Consider the following 18,570-nt stretch of genomic DNA (forward strand, 5'->3'; position numbering starts at 1 on the left):
AAGCCAGCTGCTTTGTCCTGGATGGTGTCGAGCCTCTTGAGAGTTGTTGGAGCTACACTCATCCAGTGATAGAGTATTCAAACAGGCTCATTTAGACAGGCTGTGAAAATTCACAGACAACAAGTCAGAGATGCTACATGCATTTCAGCATGTTGCATTAAGGCATCAATCAACTTGACATTTTAGGATCCTTGGGTAGTGAGCCAATAAGGTCAAAGAAGGCGAGATCTTTTCTGTAAATTGATCCAGGCATAAATACAGCCATTTTGACCATGTGGTTTCAGTAAGACAAAGAAACTGGCAATCAGCCAGCAGTTTGTTGCTCTCTGCCAAGATTAAAAAGTTAAAACTACCATCGGAGTTCGTATTTCATTAAAATTAAGAGATCTAACAATTTTGGCGCTGCGAGCAGGGTCGCTGAGGAAAGAAACTGAATTTTGGACATCGGACCTACATATTGAGGTAAGGACTCCTCTTTTTAAAAAAAGTCCTCGTTCAAAAGTCTAAATTCACCTCTCCTTCTACGCGATTCCGAAAGCCTCCGGTTTGCGAACCCTCTGGTTGGTAGTCGGCTCGAGGTCCCATAGACGTCTAAACTTCGGCAGTGTGTTAGTTAATTAATCACCGACCTATTGATCGGCTAGCAAGCCTACGACTCGAGACCCCAGTAAAGAACCCTAGTAAAGAAATGGCAGCAGGAGACAAGAACAAAGAATTGCCTACAACTGTTAAAGGTGGGCAGGCACCACCTGAAGTTTCGCTAGATTTAATTCTCGAACAGTTGAAAGAATACATAGAGCAACAATTCAACTTATCTAAAACCTGTATTAAGATCGAACAAAAGTACGGAACCTCCAAAGGACAATGGTCCTTGGACGAGATTAAAAGGGTCTGGGGAAAAACGACCCATATGAAAAATAAAGAGCGAACTAGATTGTCCCTAGCGGTTATGGGCCAGATCCGAAACTGGAATGACATTATAATGCGTTCCCAACATGATCGAGAACTGACCAGTACAAAGGATCAATTGCAAGCTGTTTGTGCACAGCTGCGACAGAAAAAGCTTGAACTTGAAAAGCTGGAAGCGGAAGTTAAAGATCTTAAAGGTGAAATTAAAGAATGGAAAAAATCATTAAGTCAAGAGACAGTAATAGGAAAAGGAAAATGTATTGATCAATTCCCAGGGTACCCATGTTTGGATAAATTAAAAGCGCAAACCCGAAGACACGACCGAGGAATAGATATGGTTTCTGAATCCTCTGATGATACAGTGTCGGAGGATGATGAAGAATTAGGGGTGCGCTTTGCCCCGTTTAAAAAAAGACGAGTTGTAGTCAAATCAGAAGAGACTGCAGATGAGGGCGGAACCAAAAAAACAAAGAGAAGGGTGTACGAAGAATACTTAGTTCATGCTCCGGCAGACCCAGAGAAAATTGATAAATGGTCCAAGGAATTGCCCAATCCAAAGAAAGGGGGAGTAAAAACGTGGGACCAATTGGACCACTTAAGAAATATATATCAACTTCATCCCTGGGACGGAGTGCAAATTTTGACCATAATGGTGCCAAAAACACAGGGAAGAAAATTGCACGACAAGGTAGATGAAGCTTTGGGGCAGAATGAGCAAGAATTAGACGCAGGATGGGAGGCGATTAAACACTGGCTGCAAGCCTTCAGTCCAGCTAAGACAGACTGGGGAAAAATTGCAGCTTGCCAACAGAAAGGAACAGAGGAAGTCCTGGAGTATGACGAGCGGTTTAGATGCACGTGGCTAGAACATTCGGGTATGAATAATATGGATGAGGAAATGGATGAACAAGCGTTTGGACCCCTGAAAGCAGCTTTCGTGGCAGGTCTAAAGCCAGAACTGTCCAAAATGCTTAAGGTAGTGTTACCGAACTGGGAAGGTAGAGGAACTACCTTTGCAGCATTGGTGGATCGATGTAACCAATTAGATCGGGATTATGGGAGCTAAAGTCCGAGCTGTACAGACTATGGGATGGAAATCCCAGGATTCCGATAAACAGATATTAGGAAAATTACCCGGAAAATGTCATTATTGTGGGAAAGAAGGTCACTGGGCCAAGATGTGCAGGGCAAAACAGCAAGGCTGGGGAAGAGAATGCAGCCAGGGATATAATTCAGCCAACAAGCCAGGCTTGTCACGAGATAACGACCTCATAGAAGCATTTAAGCGACTGACAATACAACAACAGAAGGAGTTACTTGGGATAGCAAAAAACGCTTAGAGCCCACCCTGGCCCCCCTCCTCGCACTAATACAACAAAGGGGAGATGGGCTATATATAACTGTGAGGGTGGGCGATAAGGATGTGGACTGTCTTGTAGACACAGGGGCGGAATTAACATGCTTACCCCTACAATATGGAGACTTTTTGTCGTTGGATGGTAGGGCACGTACAGCCTATGGAGTTGGGGGCCATAAAATGGAAATTAAAAGGACAACACCGGTACTTATAGGGCTGGGTCCACATGAACTAACCACGCCGGTCTGGATAGGCCCAGTAGATCAACCCCTTTTGGGAATGGACGTTCTAATCCAAATAGATTCATTGTTGCATTTCGAGGATGGTCGGGTGACATGGTCAATTAGAACTTTGAAGAATGAAGAATTGAAGGAACACCCGATATGGGCTAAAGATAAGAACGATTGTGGCCTACTCCAGATGGAGCCTGCGTCATTTACAGGGACCAAGCCTCCATGCACTAAACAGTATCCCATCAGTCCAACTGCCATCGCGGGAATCTTACCGGTTATTCAGCAATTGGAGAAACAAGGGGTGCTTATTAAAACGCATAGCTCCTCCAATAGCCCCATGTGGCTGGTACAGAAATCTAATGAGACTTGGCGTTTGACTGTCGATTATTGGAAAGCTAACCAGTGTATTGATCAAAAAGCTCCTTTAGTCGCAGATCCCTCCACCATTTTTAATGCCCTCAAACCGGAACATAAATATTTCTCGGTTATAGATATGGCCAACGGATTTTGGTCGGTGCCTCTGGCACCGGAGGTTCAACAGTGGTTTGCTTTCACTGTCCAAGGACAACAGTATACTTGGACCCGGTTACCGCAGGGTTTCCACAACAGCCCTACGGTATTCCACATGGCTTTACAAAGCCATTTGCGAGAATTACCTCCCCTGTCATCCACAGTCATCCAATATGTAGACGGTATCCTGCTAGCTTCAAACACGGAAGAACAGCATGAACAAGATTTACGAGCTTTGCTGGATCACCTTCGGCTGAAAGGACATAAAGCCAGCATCGACAAAGCACAAATATCCCAAGAAGAGGTTGTATACCTGGGACAAAAGATTTCACAAGGAAAGAGAGAACTTACCCAGGATAGAACTGCAGCCATTCGGGCTACTAAAAAACCCACCACTATTCAGGAACTAAGGTCTTTTTTGGGATTGTGTAACTTTAACAGAAATTGGATTGACTCCTTCACACAGCTTGCTCAGCTACTGAATGATATTTTAAAGGGGAAACGTGCCTCTAAAGAAGCCATCACCCTCACTAAAGAACAGCAAGAGACCTTCTGGAGTTTGAAAAAGGCTTTGTGTTCGGCACCGGCTCTGGGAATCCCCGACAGTGGTAAGCCATTTACCCTGTTTGTTCATGAGAAAGAAGGATATATGACAGCTATACTGACACAAGAACATGGGGATCGGCAAAGACCTATTGGCTATTATTCGGCAAAACTGGATGCGGTAGCCCTCGGATGGGGAAGTTGCCTAAGGGCCATGGAAGCTACATGTCGAGCGGTAATGATCACTGCGGGTCTAGTCCTCGACCAAAAGCTGATTGTCAAGTGTCCCCACACCGTACACGCTTTGCTGTCTATGAATAGAATGTCTCAGGTGACAGCAGCAAGATGGACCCGCTGGACAGCAGTTTTGGAAGCTCCTAATCTCTATATCGTCCGGGCCAGCCCGGTTAATCCCGCAACTATGCTCCCGATGTCAGAATCGAGGAAGCAAGAGGGGGGAGAATGTGAAGAGCATGACTGCGTGGAGATTTTAAAAGAAACAGAAGAAGCAGCATTAGCAGCAGAGGAGCCTCTGCACAACCCAGACCTCATCCTGTTTACAGATGGTTCCTCCTTTGTTGACAATGGTACCAGAAAAGCAGGATGGGCAGTTACAACCTTATATGAGGTAGTGGCAAAAGGACGTTTACCCTCAGGAACGTCAGCACAACAGGCCGAGTTGCGGGCCCTGTCAGAAGCATGTCGAATAGCAGAAGGACAGACAGCTAATGTCTACACAGATTCGCGTTATGCTTTTGGAGTCGCTCACGAATTTGGTCTGTTATGGCGGAAAAGAGGATTCCTCACTGCTGCTGGTACACCTATCCGAAATGGAAAAGAAGTCCGAGACTTACTGGAGGCCATACAATTACCTCAGGAAGTGTCCATCCTGAAGTGTAAGGCCCATACCAAGGAAAATACCACAGAAGCACAGGGAAATACCGTAGCCGACCAGGCAGCTAAAGATGCCGCCTCACAGGGTGTTCCTCCAGAAGAACCAACACAGATGTGCAGATTGAAAGCACTCAGGACTCTGACACGAGACCTTCAAACAATGCAAGGCGAGTGCTCCCGAGAGGAAAAATGGACATGGATCGAGGCAGGAATTAAGCTATGCGAAGATGGTGTCTGGAGACAAAGAGTTACCGACAAGCCAGTCGCGCCACAAGCGCTTATGTCTTTTTTAGCCCAACAGATCCACTCGTGGGGACACTTGGCCTCACAACAGATGACGGCACGGTTCCAGAAAAGCTGGTGGGGTCGGGGATTTTAAAAACATGCCCAGCTGGTAACAGACCGCTGTGTGGTCTGCCAGAAAAATAATTCTGGACCCATCATGGTAATGCCCCAACTGAGGCCCCCTGCCCCTGTCGGACCATTCCAGCATCTGCAGGTTGATTATATATCTCTTCCTTCATGCCAAGGATACACTAACATTCTTGTCATGGTCGACAGATTCTCTGGATGGGTAGAAGCTGTCCCAACTAAAAGAGCCACAGCTAATCACACTGCAAAGGTCTTGTGGAAGGATTACATTCCCCGATTGGGAGTCCCGAAAAGTATTGACTCAGATCAGGGAACACACTTCACAGGTGCTGTCTGCCAAGAAGTCTGTAGGTTACTGAACATTACGTGGGATTTACACTGTCCTTATCATCCACAATCATCAGGACAAGTAGAGTGAATGAATCGAACTCTGAAACAACAGCTTGACAAATATCACCAAGAAGAAACACCATGGCCCCAGGCACTACCAATAGTGCTATGTAGCATTAGGGCAACCCCGAACAGAACTACAGGTCTAAGCCCATTTGAAATTATAACAGGAAGACCCATGTCGCTGCCAGGAACTATCGATTTACAGAAAGCTGATGTTCACTTAATGAGTGACACTTTGTTATCATACTGTCAGAACTTAATCAATGCTATTAGTTCTGTTTCCCGACAGGTATCGGCAGCTTGGGGTAATCCACCCGAAGGAGGACACGACATCATCCCGGGAGTCTGGGTGTATGTGAAAAAGTTGCATAAAGAATCTTTGGGTGCCAAGTGGGAGGGACCTTATCAAGTGTTATTGACCACCCAGGCAGCTGTTAAAGTCCAAGGAAAGAAAGCCTGGATCCACGCTTCACACGTTAAACGAGCACCCGTAACTGAAGCTGAAATCTAATAAGGACAATTACTTTTTGCGAAAATGTATAAATTTACTGTAGTATTGATTGTAGGTATTCTAGGCATAGGCCTACTTCTTACTAGCCGACCCTCTGCACCAAAGGGATAGTAGGGTAGCAAGGGAATTACATGTAAATACCTTTTACTTTTATATTGTTTGTTTATGTTGATTAAATGTTGTTGCGACCAGGTGGCTGTAGCTGCTGTCCAGCAGGTGAGACACCTTGCAGGTCCCAGCAGACCATCTGTACGTGGCACAGGGGTATGTTATGCTTAAGGAAAGGTTGTTTACTGGTTGAATTAAGATATTGATTTGGATTAAATTGGAATAAGGTTAATTAACCTACTAAAACCAGACTTCCATTGTGGCCACGATGGAACTCGGGTTGGTGTAAATTTGTGTGGAAGCTACTAGTCCGGACATGTGGCGAAACACATCAACAAATTTTAGAAGGAAACTCTATTAACATGTATGAAATTATTTTGTAGAATGTTTAACCAGTGATACCTGATGTTTTATGATTCAGTTTGTGAAAGAATCAAAGGGGGGATTGATAGAGTATTCAAACAGGCTCATTTAGACAGGCTGTGGAAATTCACAGACAACAAGTCAGAGATGCTACATGCATTTCAGCATGTTGCATTAAGGCATCAATCAACTTGACATTTTAGGACCCTTGGGTAGTGAGCCAATAAGGTCAAAGAAGGCGAGTTCTTTTCTGTAAATTGATCCAGGCATAAATACAGCCATTTTGACCATGTGGTTTCAGTAAGACAAAGAAACTGGCAATCAGCCAGCAGTTTGTTGCTCTCTGCCAAGATTAAAAAGTTAAAACTACCATCGGAGTTCGTATTTCATTAAAATTAAGAGATCTAACATCCAGGCAAGTGGAGAGTATTCCGTCACACTCCTGACTTGTGCCTTATAGATGGAGGAAAGGCTTTGGGGAGTCGGGAGGTGAGACACTCGTGACAGAATATCTAGCCTCTGACCTGCTCTTGTAACTACAGTATTTATGTGGCTGGTCCAGTAAAATTTCTGGTCATTGTGACCCCCAGGATGTTGATGGTGAGGGATTCAGCGATGGTAATGCCGTTGAATATCAAGGGGTGGTGGTTAGACTTTCGCTTGTTGGAGATAGTCATTGCCTGGCACTTGTGTGGCATGAATGTCACTTGTCATTTATCAGCCCAAGCCTGAAGGTTGTCCAGATCTTGCTACATGCGGGCATGGACTGCTTCATTATCTGAGGAGTTGCAAATGGAACTGAACACTGTGAAATCATCACCGCACAGCCCCACTTCTGACCTTATGATGGAGGGAAGGTCATTGATGGAGCAGCTGAAGATGGTCGGGACCAGGACACTGCCCTGAGGAGCTCCTGCAGCAATGTTTTGGGGCTGAGATGATTGACATTTAACAACCACAACCATCTTCTTTTGTGACTCCAGCTAGTGGAGAATTTCCCCCCTGATTCTCATTGACTTCAATTTTACGAGGACTCCTTGATGTCACACTTGGTCAAATACTGCATTGATGTCAAAGGCAGTTACCCTCACCTCACCTCTGGAATCAGCTCTTTTGTCCATATTTGGACCAAGGCTGGATGAGATGTGAAGCCGAGTGGTCCTGGCAGAACCTAAGCTGAGCATTGGTGAGTAAATGCCACTTAATAACACTTGATGATACCTTCCATCACTTTGTTGATGATCGAGAGTGGACTGTTGGGGCGACAATTGGCAGGATTGGATTTATCCTGCTTTTTGTGGACAGGACATACCTGGACAATTTTCCACTTTGTCGGGTAAATGCCAGTGTTGTAGCTGTACTGGAACAGCTTGGCTAGAAGCGCAGCTAGTTCTGGAGCACAAGCCTTCAGCACTACAGCTACCATGTTCTCGAGGCCCATAGCATTTGCTGTGTCCAGTGCGCTCAGTCACTTCTTGATATCACGTGGAGTGAATTGAATTGGCTGAAGACTGGCTTCTGTGATGGTGGGGTACTCAGGAGGAGGCCGAGATGAATCATCCACTCGGCACTTCTGGCTGAAGATGGTTGCAAACGCTTCAGCCTTGTCTTCTGCAATCTCATGCTGGGCTCCACCATCATTGAGGATGGGGGTGTTCATGGAGCCTCCTCCTCCTATTAGTTGTTTAATTGTCCAGCACCAGTGGTCCAGCTTCTGTACCAGTTTCTACATGTCAGGTTCTCCATTTCATCCACATCAGGTGAATGGAGGACAGGCACTTCTCTCAAGATATGAAGGTGAATTTGTCCAGTGTGTAATTGCTGGCTACTTTTGATGAAGCCGTGGTGTACAGCACCAGTGATGGTGACATGGAGGTGAGTTTAGATTTTCTTTTGGTTATCAGAAATCGGTTTCCGTTAGTTCTAGTCTGAAAGCTATTTTTGCGTCTACCGTTACGATAGGAAAAAGCTCAGTGTGTTTGGTACCCGTGCACTGTACCACACACGATAAGTTTCTAATCTCAGATTTGTCATTGGGAGAAGGCTGAAGGTGGAAACCAGGGGCTGCTTATACCTCATCGTGAGTAAGGCCAGCACGTTGACACACCAACTTGGAGCATGAATGCAGTGACTTGGCGTGATGAGATGTGGCTTTGCATGCATAATCCTCCATATTTAAGATCCCACTCTCAACCATGACAGCCAGTCCTTTCTACACATTGGGGGATGGAGAAATTGTAGTCGTCCCTGAGCTGCTTTCAAGTATATGCTAGTTTGTTAGGCCACTGGCATTAGTTACCCAGCCACTCTCTTATGCAACTATTGCAGTACTCGCAAAACTGAGTAAGACTAGTGTCAGCTGTGGCTCAGTGGGTAGCATGCTCACCTCTGAGCCTAGAAGGTTGTGGATTCAAGTCCCACTCCAAGAACTTGAGAACATAAAAAATTTAGGCTGACAATTCAGTGCCGTGTTGAGGGAGTGCTGTACTGTCAGAGGTGCCGTCTTTCAGATGAGACATTAAACTGAGGCCCCGTCTGCTCTCTCAAGTGGACATAAAAAATCCCATGGCACTATTTCGAAGAAGAGCAGGTTATTGTGTTCCTAACATAGATGAGACTGCACACAGGGAGGTTAAAGTAACAGTGACCTCAGTCTTTATTAAGGCACTCCCAGAGTCAGGAACAGGCCTTAGGGGCCGGCTTATATACAGTGCTCCCAAGGGATGCTGGGATCCCTTGGGACTTCAGGGGATGCACTCCCTGTGGCGGAACATGGGAGTGCATGCTTTACAGATACACAACATCACTCCCCCTCCCAAAGTCAAAGTGAAAACTATTTACAAGATGAGGTGGTCGGGAGCCTTTCTTTCCCTGGTGGACCGCCTCGGTACAAATGTCTGTTCTGGTGTGTTGGCTGTGCCCTCACTGAGCTGGTGTGTTATTGGCCCTGCAGGCTGCTGGGTGAGCTTGGCCTTGCTGGGCTGTTGGGCGTGATGGGTTTGATTTCCTGGTCTGGGGTGGTGTCATTGATCCTTTGGGTGTGTGTTGTGGGCTCGAAAAAGGTGGTGTCTGCTGTGAGTTGTTCAGGGCAGTCTGTGAACCACAGCCTCGTTTGGTCCAGGTGCTTTCTGAAAATTTGTCCGTTGTCTAGTTTGACTACAAACACCCTACTCCCTTCTTTAGCTAACACAGTGCCAGCGATCCACTTGGGACCATGTCCATAGTTGAGCACATACACAGGGTCATTCAGATCAATTTCCCGTGACACAGTGGCGTGACCATCAGCTGCCGCCAGCTCTCTACCTGATCATGCAGGTTTGGGTGAACCAGCGAGAGTCTGGTTTTAAGTGTCCTTTTCATGAGTAGCTCAGCCGGGGACACTCCTGTGAGCAAATGGGGTTTTGTGAGGTAGTTGAGCAGTACTCTGGACAGGCGGGTTTGGAGTGAGCCTTCTGTGACTCGTTTAAGGCTCTGTTTGATGGTTTGTACTGCACGCTCTGCCTGCCCATTGGAGGCTGGTTTAAACGGAGACGAAATGACATGTTTGATCCCATTGCGGGTCATGAATTCTTTAAATTCGGCACTGGTGAAACATGGCCCGTTGTTACTGACCAGTATGTCAGGCAGGCCGTGGGTGACAAACATGGCCCTCAGGCTTTCAATGGTGGCGGTGGCGGTGCTTCCTGACATTATTTCACATTCAATCCATTTTGAAAAAGCATCCACCACCACCACCAGGAGCATTTTACCGAGAAACGGGCCTGCACAGTCGACATGGATCCTCGACCATGATCTGGAGGGCCAGGACCACAAACTTAGTAGTGCCTCTCTGGGCGCGTTGCTCAAATGAGCACACACGCTTCATTGCCGTACACAGGACTCTAGTCAGAGTCGGTACCAGGCCGGTATCAGTGGGATCTGGCTATCGCTTTCATCATTACTATACCCGGGTGTGTGCTGTGGAGATCCGAGATGAACGTCTCCCTGCCCTTTTTGGGTAGCACTACAGCTCGTCCTTTCGCCGCTGGAACAGCTTGATTGGCTCTTGCATTTCAACGGGGATGCTGGCCCAGCTCCCATGCAGTACACAGTTTTTTACTAGGGACAGCAGAGGATCTTGGCTGGTCCAAGTCCTAATCTGGCGAGCCGTGACAGGTGATTTATCATTTTCAAACGCTTCCATGACCATCAACAAGTCTGCGGGCTGCGCCACCATCAACAAGTTTACAGGCTGCGCCATTTCCACCCCCGTGGTGAGCAATGGTAGCCGACTGAGAGCATCTGCACAGTTCTCGGTGCCTGGCCCATGGCGAATGGTATAGTTATACGCTGATAGCGCGAGTGCCCACCTTTGTATGCGGGCTGAAGCATTAGTATTTATCCCCTTGTTTTCAGTGAACAGGGATATGAGGGGGCTTGTGATCGGTTTCCAGCTCAAATTTGAGGCCAAACAGGTACTGATGCATTTTCTTTACCCCGAACACACACGCGAATGCCTCTTTCTCAATCATGCTGTAGGCTCTCTCGGTCTTAGACAAGCTCCTGGAAGCAGAGGCGACAGGTTGCAACTTCCCCGCAACATTAGCTTGTTGTAATACACACCCGACTCCGTACGACGATGCATCACATGCTAGCACAAGTCTTTTACACGGGTTGTACAATACAAGCAGCTTGTTGGAGCATAAAATGTTTCTGGCTTTCTCAAAAGCAATTACTTGTTTTTTTTCCCCATACTCAGTTCTCACCTTTACGCAATAACACATGTAGGGGTCTAAGATGGTGCCTAACCCCGGTCAGATGTTATCAAAATAGTTGAGGAGTCCCAGGAACGACCGCAGCTCCGTGATGTTCTGTGGCCTGGGCGCGTTCCTGATAGCCTCTGTCTTGGCGTCTGTGGGCCGAATGCCGTCCGCCGCGATCTTTCTCCCCAAAAACTTCACTTCTGTTGCCATGAAGACCATTTCGACCTCTTCAGCGGCAGCCCTACGCGATCCAGTCGCTGGAGGACCTCCTCCAGGTTTTGTAGGTGCTCAACGGTGTCCTGACCCGTGACCAATATGTCGTCCTGAAAAACCACCATGCGTGGTACCAACATGAGTAGGCTCTCCATGTTTTTCTGGAAGATCGCTGCAGCCGACCGAATTCCAAACGGGCATCTATTGTAGATGAACAATCCCTTGTGCGTGTTGATGCAGGTGAGGCCCTTCGAAGACTCCTCCAGCTCCTGCGTCATGTAGGCCGAAGTCAGGTTGAGCTTGGTGAACGTCTTACCTCCTGCCAGCGTCGCAAATAGGCTGTCTGCCTTAGGTAGCGGGTATTGGTCCTGTAGCGAGCAACGATTAATAGTTACTTCATAATCGCCGCAAATCCTGACCGTGCCATCACTTTTGAGTACTGGAACAATTGGGCTGGCCCACTCGCTGAATTCCACTGGGGAGATGATGCCCTCGCATTGCAGCCAGTCATGCTTGATTTCCACTCTCTCCCTCATCATGTGAGATACCGCTCGCGCCTTGTGGTGAATGGGTCGTACCTCTGAGACCAAGTGGATCCGCACCTTCGCCCCGGAAAAGTTTCCAATACCTGGCTCAAAAAGGGAAGGAAATTTGTTAAGAACCTGGGTTTATGAGGCCTCATCGACATGTGATAGTGCTCGCATGTCATCCCAGTTCCAGTGGATTTTGCCCAGCCAGCTCCTTCCAAGCAGTGTGGGGCCATCATCCGGGACAATCCAGAGTGGCAGTTTGTGCACCGTGCCCTCGTAGGTGACCTTGACCATGGTGCTGCCCAGGACAGTGATAAGTTCTTTGGTGGTGTACGTTCTCAGCTTCGTGTGGATGGGGCTCAGGGCTGGTCTGAGTGGCGTGTTGCACCACAGTCTCTCAAACATCTTTTTACTCATGATGGATTGGCTAGCGCCAGTGTCCAGTTCCATGGCTACGGGTAAGCCATTCAATTTTACATTTAGCATTATAGGAGGACATTTCATCGAAAATGTGTGCACCCCATGTACTTCAGCATCTGCCTCCTCTCTCTGAGGCTCGAAATTGCTTTGATCCACCATGGACCGATCTTCCTCTGTCACATGGTGGTTAGCAGGTTTTGCAGAGCTTGCAGCTCATCTGCAAGCTCTTTGGAGGTGCCCCATTGTTCCACAGCTCTTGCAAACATACCCTTTGAAGCGGCATGAATAGGCTGAATGGAAGCCTCCACAACACCAACAAGGTGTGAATTGCCTTGCATTCATCCTTTGTTGTGGACTCTGAGTCATCTGGGTGACCTGAGGCCTGCTGGCAGTTGCAGACTCGTGGGCTCCGCCCTGTACATTTATGCTCGCAAACACAGTTCCAGTTAATTTATGAACATTGCTAGCACTTGTATGCTGAGAGATTTGTTTGGTGTTATCACTGGTGGACATAAACGCCTGTGCTATCGCAATGGCCTTACTGAGGGTCGGTGTCTCTACAGTCAAAAGTTTTCGTAGGATGGTCTAGTGGCCAATGCCCAGTACAAAAAATCTCTGAGCATTTGCTCCAGGTAGCCATCAAACTCACATTGTCCTGCAAGTCGCCTTAGCTCGGTGACGTAGCTCGCCACTTCCTGACCTTTAGATTGCTGGCACGTGTAGAACCGATACCTCGCCATCAGCACGCTCTCCCTCAGGTTAAGATGCACCCAAACCAGTGTACACAGCTCCTCATACGACTTATCTGTGGGTTTCACTGGAGCCAGAAGATTCTTCATGAGGCTGTAGGTCGGTGCCCCGCAGACTGTGAGGAGGACCGCTCTCCTTTTTGCAGCGCTTCCTTCTCCATCCAGCTCGTTGGCTACAAAGTACTGGTCTAGCCGTTCGACTTGGGCTTCCCAGTCCTCACCCTCCGAGAACTTTTCCAGGATGCCCACAGTTTGCTGCATCTTTGCGTTGGATTCGTATTCTCGTCGCTAGTTATTGTGTTCCTAACACAGATTAGACTGCACACAGGGAGGTTAAAGTAACAGTGACCTCAGTCTTTATTAAGACACTCCAGAGACAGAAACAGGCCTTATATACAGTGCTCCCAAGGGATGCTGGGATATCTTGGGACTTCAGATGATGCACTCCCTGATGGCAGAACATGGGAGTGCATGCTTTACAGATACACAACATGGGAATTATCCCCGGTGTCCAGGCCAATATTTATCCCACAATCAACAGAACAAAAACAGATTCTCTGGGCATTATCGCGTTGCTGTTTGTGGGAGCGTGCTGTGCTCAAATTGGCTGCCGTGTTTCCCACATTACAACAGTGACTACACTTCAAAAAGTGCTTCATTGGCTGTAAAGGGCTTTGAAACATTCGGTGGTCGTGAAAGCGCTATATAAATGTAAGTTATTCTTTAACAGGAATAAAATTAAAGAAGGTTTATGCTTATATACTTTTTTAAGTGGAGTTGTGAAGGCCTTTTCAGTGATTAGCCTGCCAGCGAATGGTTCACTGCCCAGAAAGTCAGGAGGAAGGGGAAAGAATCATAGAATTAGTTCTAAAGGGTAAATATTCTCACTCGACCATCCTCCATGCTCATATGACATCATCTAGTCTGCTCTGCCCAGCTATATGCAAAACAGTAACCCTGGTGGAATAGTGAATATGTTAATCACAATATATAATTTAATTGAAAAAATGATCAGTTCTCCCATCAGTACTGAAATGAACAATAATACACAATCCCTTTGATCGAGGTGCAACGATATGAATACAACAAAGATCTGTGTTCATTATATTTTATCCACCAAGGTGCACCCTATTGGAAATAAACATCTCCACACAAAAAAAGCGGTCTCTATCCTTTTGTAACAAGTGCACTTGTCAGCTTTAGTCCTTGTAGACTGGGCGAATCATTGCATGCTTTTCCTTGCCAAATTTATTTGCCAATTTTTCTCTGTTAATGTGAGGGCATTGTATGTGCAATTACTTCTGGCACGAAGTGAGTGAAATGTCATGTGCAGATTATGTTGCTGCCGTCTTGGTATCTCTAATGGTAAGAAGGTGTTCTTTTGCATTTACATTGGATTACATAGGATATAAGGCACAGAAACAGGCCATTCGGCCCAACCAGTCCATGCCAGCGTTTATGCTCCACTCGAGCCTCCTCCTGTCTTTCCTCGTCTAAACCTATCAGCATAACCTTCTATTCCCTTCAGCAAATGATCAGGAAGGCCAATAGAATCTTGGCCTTTATTGCAAAGGGGATGGAGTATAAAAGCAGGAAAGTCTTGCTACAGTTTTACAGGGTATTGGTGAGGCCACACCTGGAATACTGCGTGCAGTTTTGGTTTCCATATTTAAGAAAGGATATACTTGCTTTGGAGGTAGTTCAGAGAAGGTTCACTAGCTTGATTCGGGAGATGAGGGGGTTGTCTTATGAGGAAAGGTTGAGTGGTTTGGGCCTCTACTCACTGGAATTCAGAAGAATGAGAGGTGATCTTATCGAAACATATAAGATTATGAGGGGGCTTGACAAGGTGGATACAGAGAGGATGTTTCCACTGACAGAGGAGACTAGAACTAGGGGGCATGATTTTAGAACAAGGGGCCATCCATTCAAAACTGAGATGAGGAATTTCTTCTCTGAGAGTTGTAAATCTGTGGAATTCACTGCCTCAGAGAACTATGGAAGCTGTGTCATTGAATAAATTTAAGACAGAGATTGACAGTTTCTTAACCGATAAGGGAATAAGGGGTTATGGGGAGCAGGCAGGGAAGTGGACCTGAGTCCATGATCAGATCAGCCATGATCTTATTGAATGGCGGAGCAGGCTCGAAGGGCCATATGACCTACTCCTGCTCCTATTTCTTATGTTCTTATGTTCTCCCTCATATGCTTGCCTTGCCTCCCCTTAACTACATCTATACTATTCGCTTCAGCCACTCCCTGTGGTAGCGAGTTCCACATTCTCACCGCTATTTGGGTAAAGAAGTTTCTTCTGAATACCCTATTGGATTTCTTGGTGACTATCTTATATTGATGGCCTCTAGTTATGCTCTTCCCCACAAGTGGAAACATTCTCTCTGTATCCACTCGATCAAAACCTTCATAATTTTAAGGACCGCTATTAGGTCACCCCTCAGCCTTCCTTTTTCAAGAGAAAAGAAACCCAGCCTGTTCATCCTTTCCTGATAGGTATAGTGTCACATTTCTGGTATCATCCTTGTAAATCTTCTCTGCACCCTCTCCAGTGCCTTTATATGCTTTTTATAATATGGCGACGAGAACTGTATGCAATACTCTAATTGTGGTCTAATCAAGGTTTGATACAGGTTTAGCGTAATTTCCTTACTTTTCAATTCTATACCTCTAGAAATAAACCCTAGTGCTTGGCTTTCTTTGTGGCATTGGTAACCTGTGTCGCAACTTTTAGTGATTTGTGTATTTGAGATCCCTTTGTTCCTCTACCCCACCCAGACTCGCTGACTTCCCTATTCTTCCTACCAAAATGTAATGCCTCACATTTATCTGTGTTGAACTTCATTTGCTAATTATATGCCCATTCTGCAAGTTTATTAATGTCCTCCTGTAATTTGTTGAAGTCCTCCTCAATATTGATTAGCCCCCACCCAATTTGGTGTCATCCGCAAATTCATTTATTTAATGTCTACAAGGTCATTGTTAGTTTTTGATTCATAGTGGTGAACTGGTATGCATCCAGCAAAGAATTCAGTGTAGCACTCAGCACTGCACAGAATTCAAAGCTACAATTATCCACTTTTTTTAATTGGAGGACAAGAAAAAGGTATTCCATGAGTGTTACATGAATAAAGTGCAGGAGGACATTTACTTTGGTATGTGTGTGTAGCATTATGTTATTGTAAACGCATTCTTTTTGAATGCAGTTATGATATTGCTGACCAGAGCAAATCTTCCTCCAAGATTGGGAATGAATTACAGATGTGCGCTGAACTTCCCCATTCATAAGTCTTTGAAGAGAGGAAGGAAGAAGAATCAAATAAGCAATACAGAAAAGCAACTGCTGTTACGCTACAACCATGTGTTGTTGGTTGCTGTGAGTGTGGCAAATACCTGTCATCTGCTTAACAGTGACAACCAGGCTGAGGTCAGTGTAATGTATGCACCTGTGAGTGTGCTCACAGGTTTGTAGAGCTGTTGATGCCTCTCTTCCACGGTTACGTTCACGCCAGGGTGTCCCTGGTGATGGAGCACGCGGTGTCCACTGGTACGCTTGCGGCCTTCTGCGAGAGGTGGGCGCCGGAGGGACTGGAGTGCATCATCATCCCCGGCAAACGACTTTTAATTTGACTGTTAAATGTCCAAAGTTTATTTTGTTAATTTGTCGGTTCTAGTGCCCCTTTAATAAGGGGGTACTTGATTTACAGTTTTACAGTAAAATAATTGTAGAGCTGTTGAGTGGGGAGTGGCTTAGCCAGTCATGTGCTGTTCATAAGACTCAATAAAACCCCAGCCAGTTGGGATCAGGAGATCCACGACAAAGCAGGTGGTTGTGAGCCTGATGGATGAGCTGTTAATGTGCAGTGTGATTGTTAAACCTTTTGCTAATAAACTAACTCGTTTGTAATAGCAAAGAACCCATGAAGCAAATACATTACAGTCAGGACTGCAAAGAGCTAGGGTTCCTACTCCTGATCACTGCCCACTGTTGGAAAGTCTTAAAAGTGGGTGAGGAAAGCATTGGGCTGAGACTCCAATGAGTTTTTCCAACTCTAAGTTCTTGATTCCAGTTGTACTAACAGGCATAAGTGGAATAATGGGGGAGGGGAATGTGTTTTCTTCCAATTTTTTGACATGGGGTTATGTCCCCCTTTCCCCCCACTCCTTATCCTGAGAGTTCCACTGAACTCCAACTCTTTAGCCATGATTGCATCTGTGCTGTCAGGTGAGATCACACACTTCACCAACCAACGGAGGTTAAAATTGCCAAATTGATGACCCCAACTTACTTTCAGATGCCAAGTAACTATGCTGAGTGTGGCATTGGGCATGTCAAGTTACCCATCCCACAGTGAAGAAATGGTGCATGCCACAGACCTAAAAGAAAGAACATTAAAAAAAAAGCCAAGACTGGATAAGGAGAGATGGAAAAGGCAGACCAAAAAAATCGGTTATGGCAAGCAAGAGTAAGTGACTGATGTATGACCAAAGGAAGCTTTTGCCGGGACTGACAGATCAATAGTTACAGAAAGGTTTATCCTGGAATAATAATTTAAGAATGTGGTGTGCTATTTATATGTTGTTCCCCTGCTAAGGTCGCCAACTCTGGTTGGACGTATTCCTGGAGGTGCCCCACACTCCTGCCATTGCTCGCCCAACAACAACTTGTATTTATATAGCGCCTTTAACGTAGTGAAACGTCCCAAGGCACTTCTCAGGAGTATTATAAGATGAAAAATTTGACTCCAAACCACATAAGGAGAAATTAGGGCAGGTGATCAAAAGCTTGGTCAAAGAGGTAGGTTTTAAGGAGCGTCTTAGCTTAAACTGATGCCCCGTCTGCTCACTCAGGTAAAAGATCCCATGGCACTATTTCGAATAAGAGCAGGGGAGTTATCCCCGGTGTCCTGGCCAATATTCATCCCTCAATCAACATAATGATCAGATAATCTGTTTTTGTTATCACATTGCTGTTTGTTGGAGCTTGCTATGCGCAAATTGGCTGCTGTGTTTCCCACATTACAACAGTGACTACACTCCAAAAGTACTTCATTGGCTTTAAAGCGCTTTGATACGTCCGGTGGTCGTGAAAGGCGCTATATAAATCCAAGTTTTTCTTTTCCCCTGGGCTTCTCCGAGCAGTGTGGTGGAGATTAACCTTTAATTCCTGGAGAGTCCAGGGCAATCCGGGACAGTTGGCAATTCAACCCTCGACTCCTTCAACTGATGCTCTTGACAGATTTGAGTAAACCGAGTGATCTCCCTGTTGGTGTGAGCTGGACTTGTTAACCTCAGCCACTAGGGGTGGGCTGTGCTTGTGTAAGAAGGCAAAGAGCTGGAAAGCACCGCTGGAGACAACCGGGAGAGGCATAGGGAGGTGCAACAGAAAGTGAATCGGCAGCACGGGGAGAGAAAAACAAATCAAGCGAAATACAACCAGAACCAACACAATGTCCGGTCCAAGCGGAGCCCAGCATCGGACAGTGGCTAATCCTCCGGAAGGAGGCTGGGGATGGATTATTGTCTTCAATTTCTTTGTGGTGAGTGAAAAGTTTTACAGCAAGAGAGAGCGAGAAAGGGATGAATTGCAACAACTACCTGTTGCAATCTCAGGAGTGAGTTGCAAATCAGTGGATTACACCGAACCCGTGTTACTGCATTGAATGCTGTTGTGACAAGTCTTATCACTGAGTTGCTGCGCTAAAATGCTC

The 18,570-nt window shown here is 46.1% G+C and overlaps 1 protein-coding gene across 2 annotated transcripts in view; it reads left to right on the forward strand.

Moving 5' to 3' along the window:
* The first annotated feature begins 18,186 nt into the window (after positions 1–18,186).
* Positions 18,187–18,570, forward strand: part of LOC139276923 (monocarboxylate transporter 5-like) — an 82,297-nt gene continuing 81,913 nt past the window's right edge. For both annotated transcript variants that reach the window (XM_070894917.1, XM_070894919.1), the window contains exon 1: positions 18,187–18,399. In XM_070894917.1, coding sequence (XP_070751018.1) covers positions 18,310–18,399 — 90 coding nt within the window. In that variant the 5' untranslated portion in view covers positions 18,187–18,309. The remainder of the gene's footprint in view (positions 18,400–18,570) is intronic.

Source organism: Pristiophorus japonicus, chromosome 12 (genome assembly GCF_044704955.1).
Source record: "Pristiophorus japonicus isolate sPriJap1 chromosome 12, sPriJap1.hap1, whole genome shotgun sequence".
Lineage (NCBI taxonomy): Eukaryota > Metazoa > Chordata > Chondrichthyes > Pristiophoridae > Pristiophorus > Pristiophorus japonicus.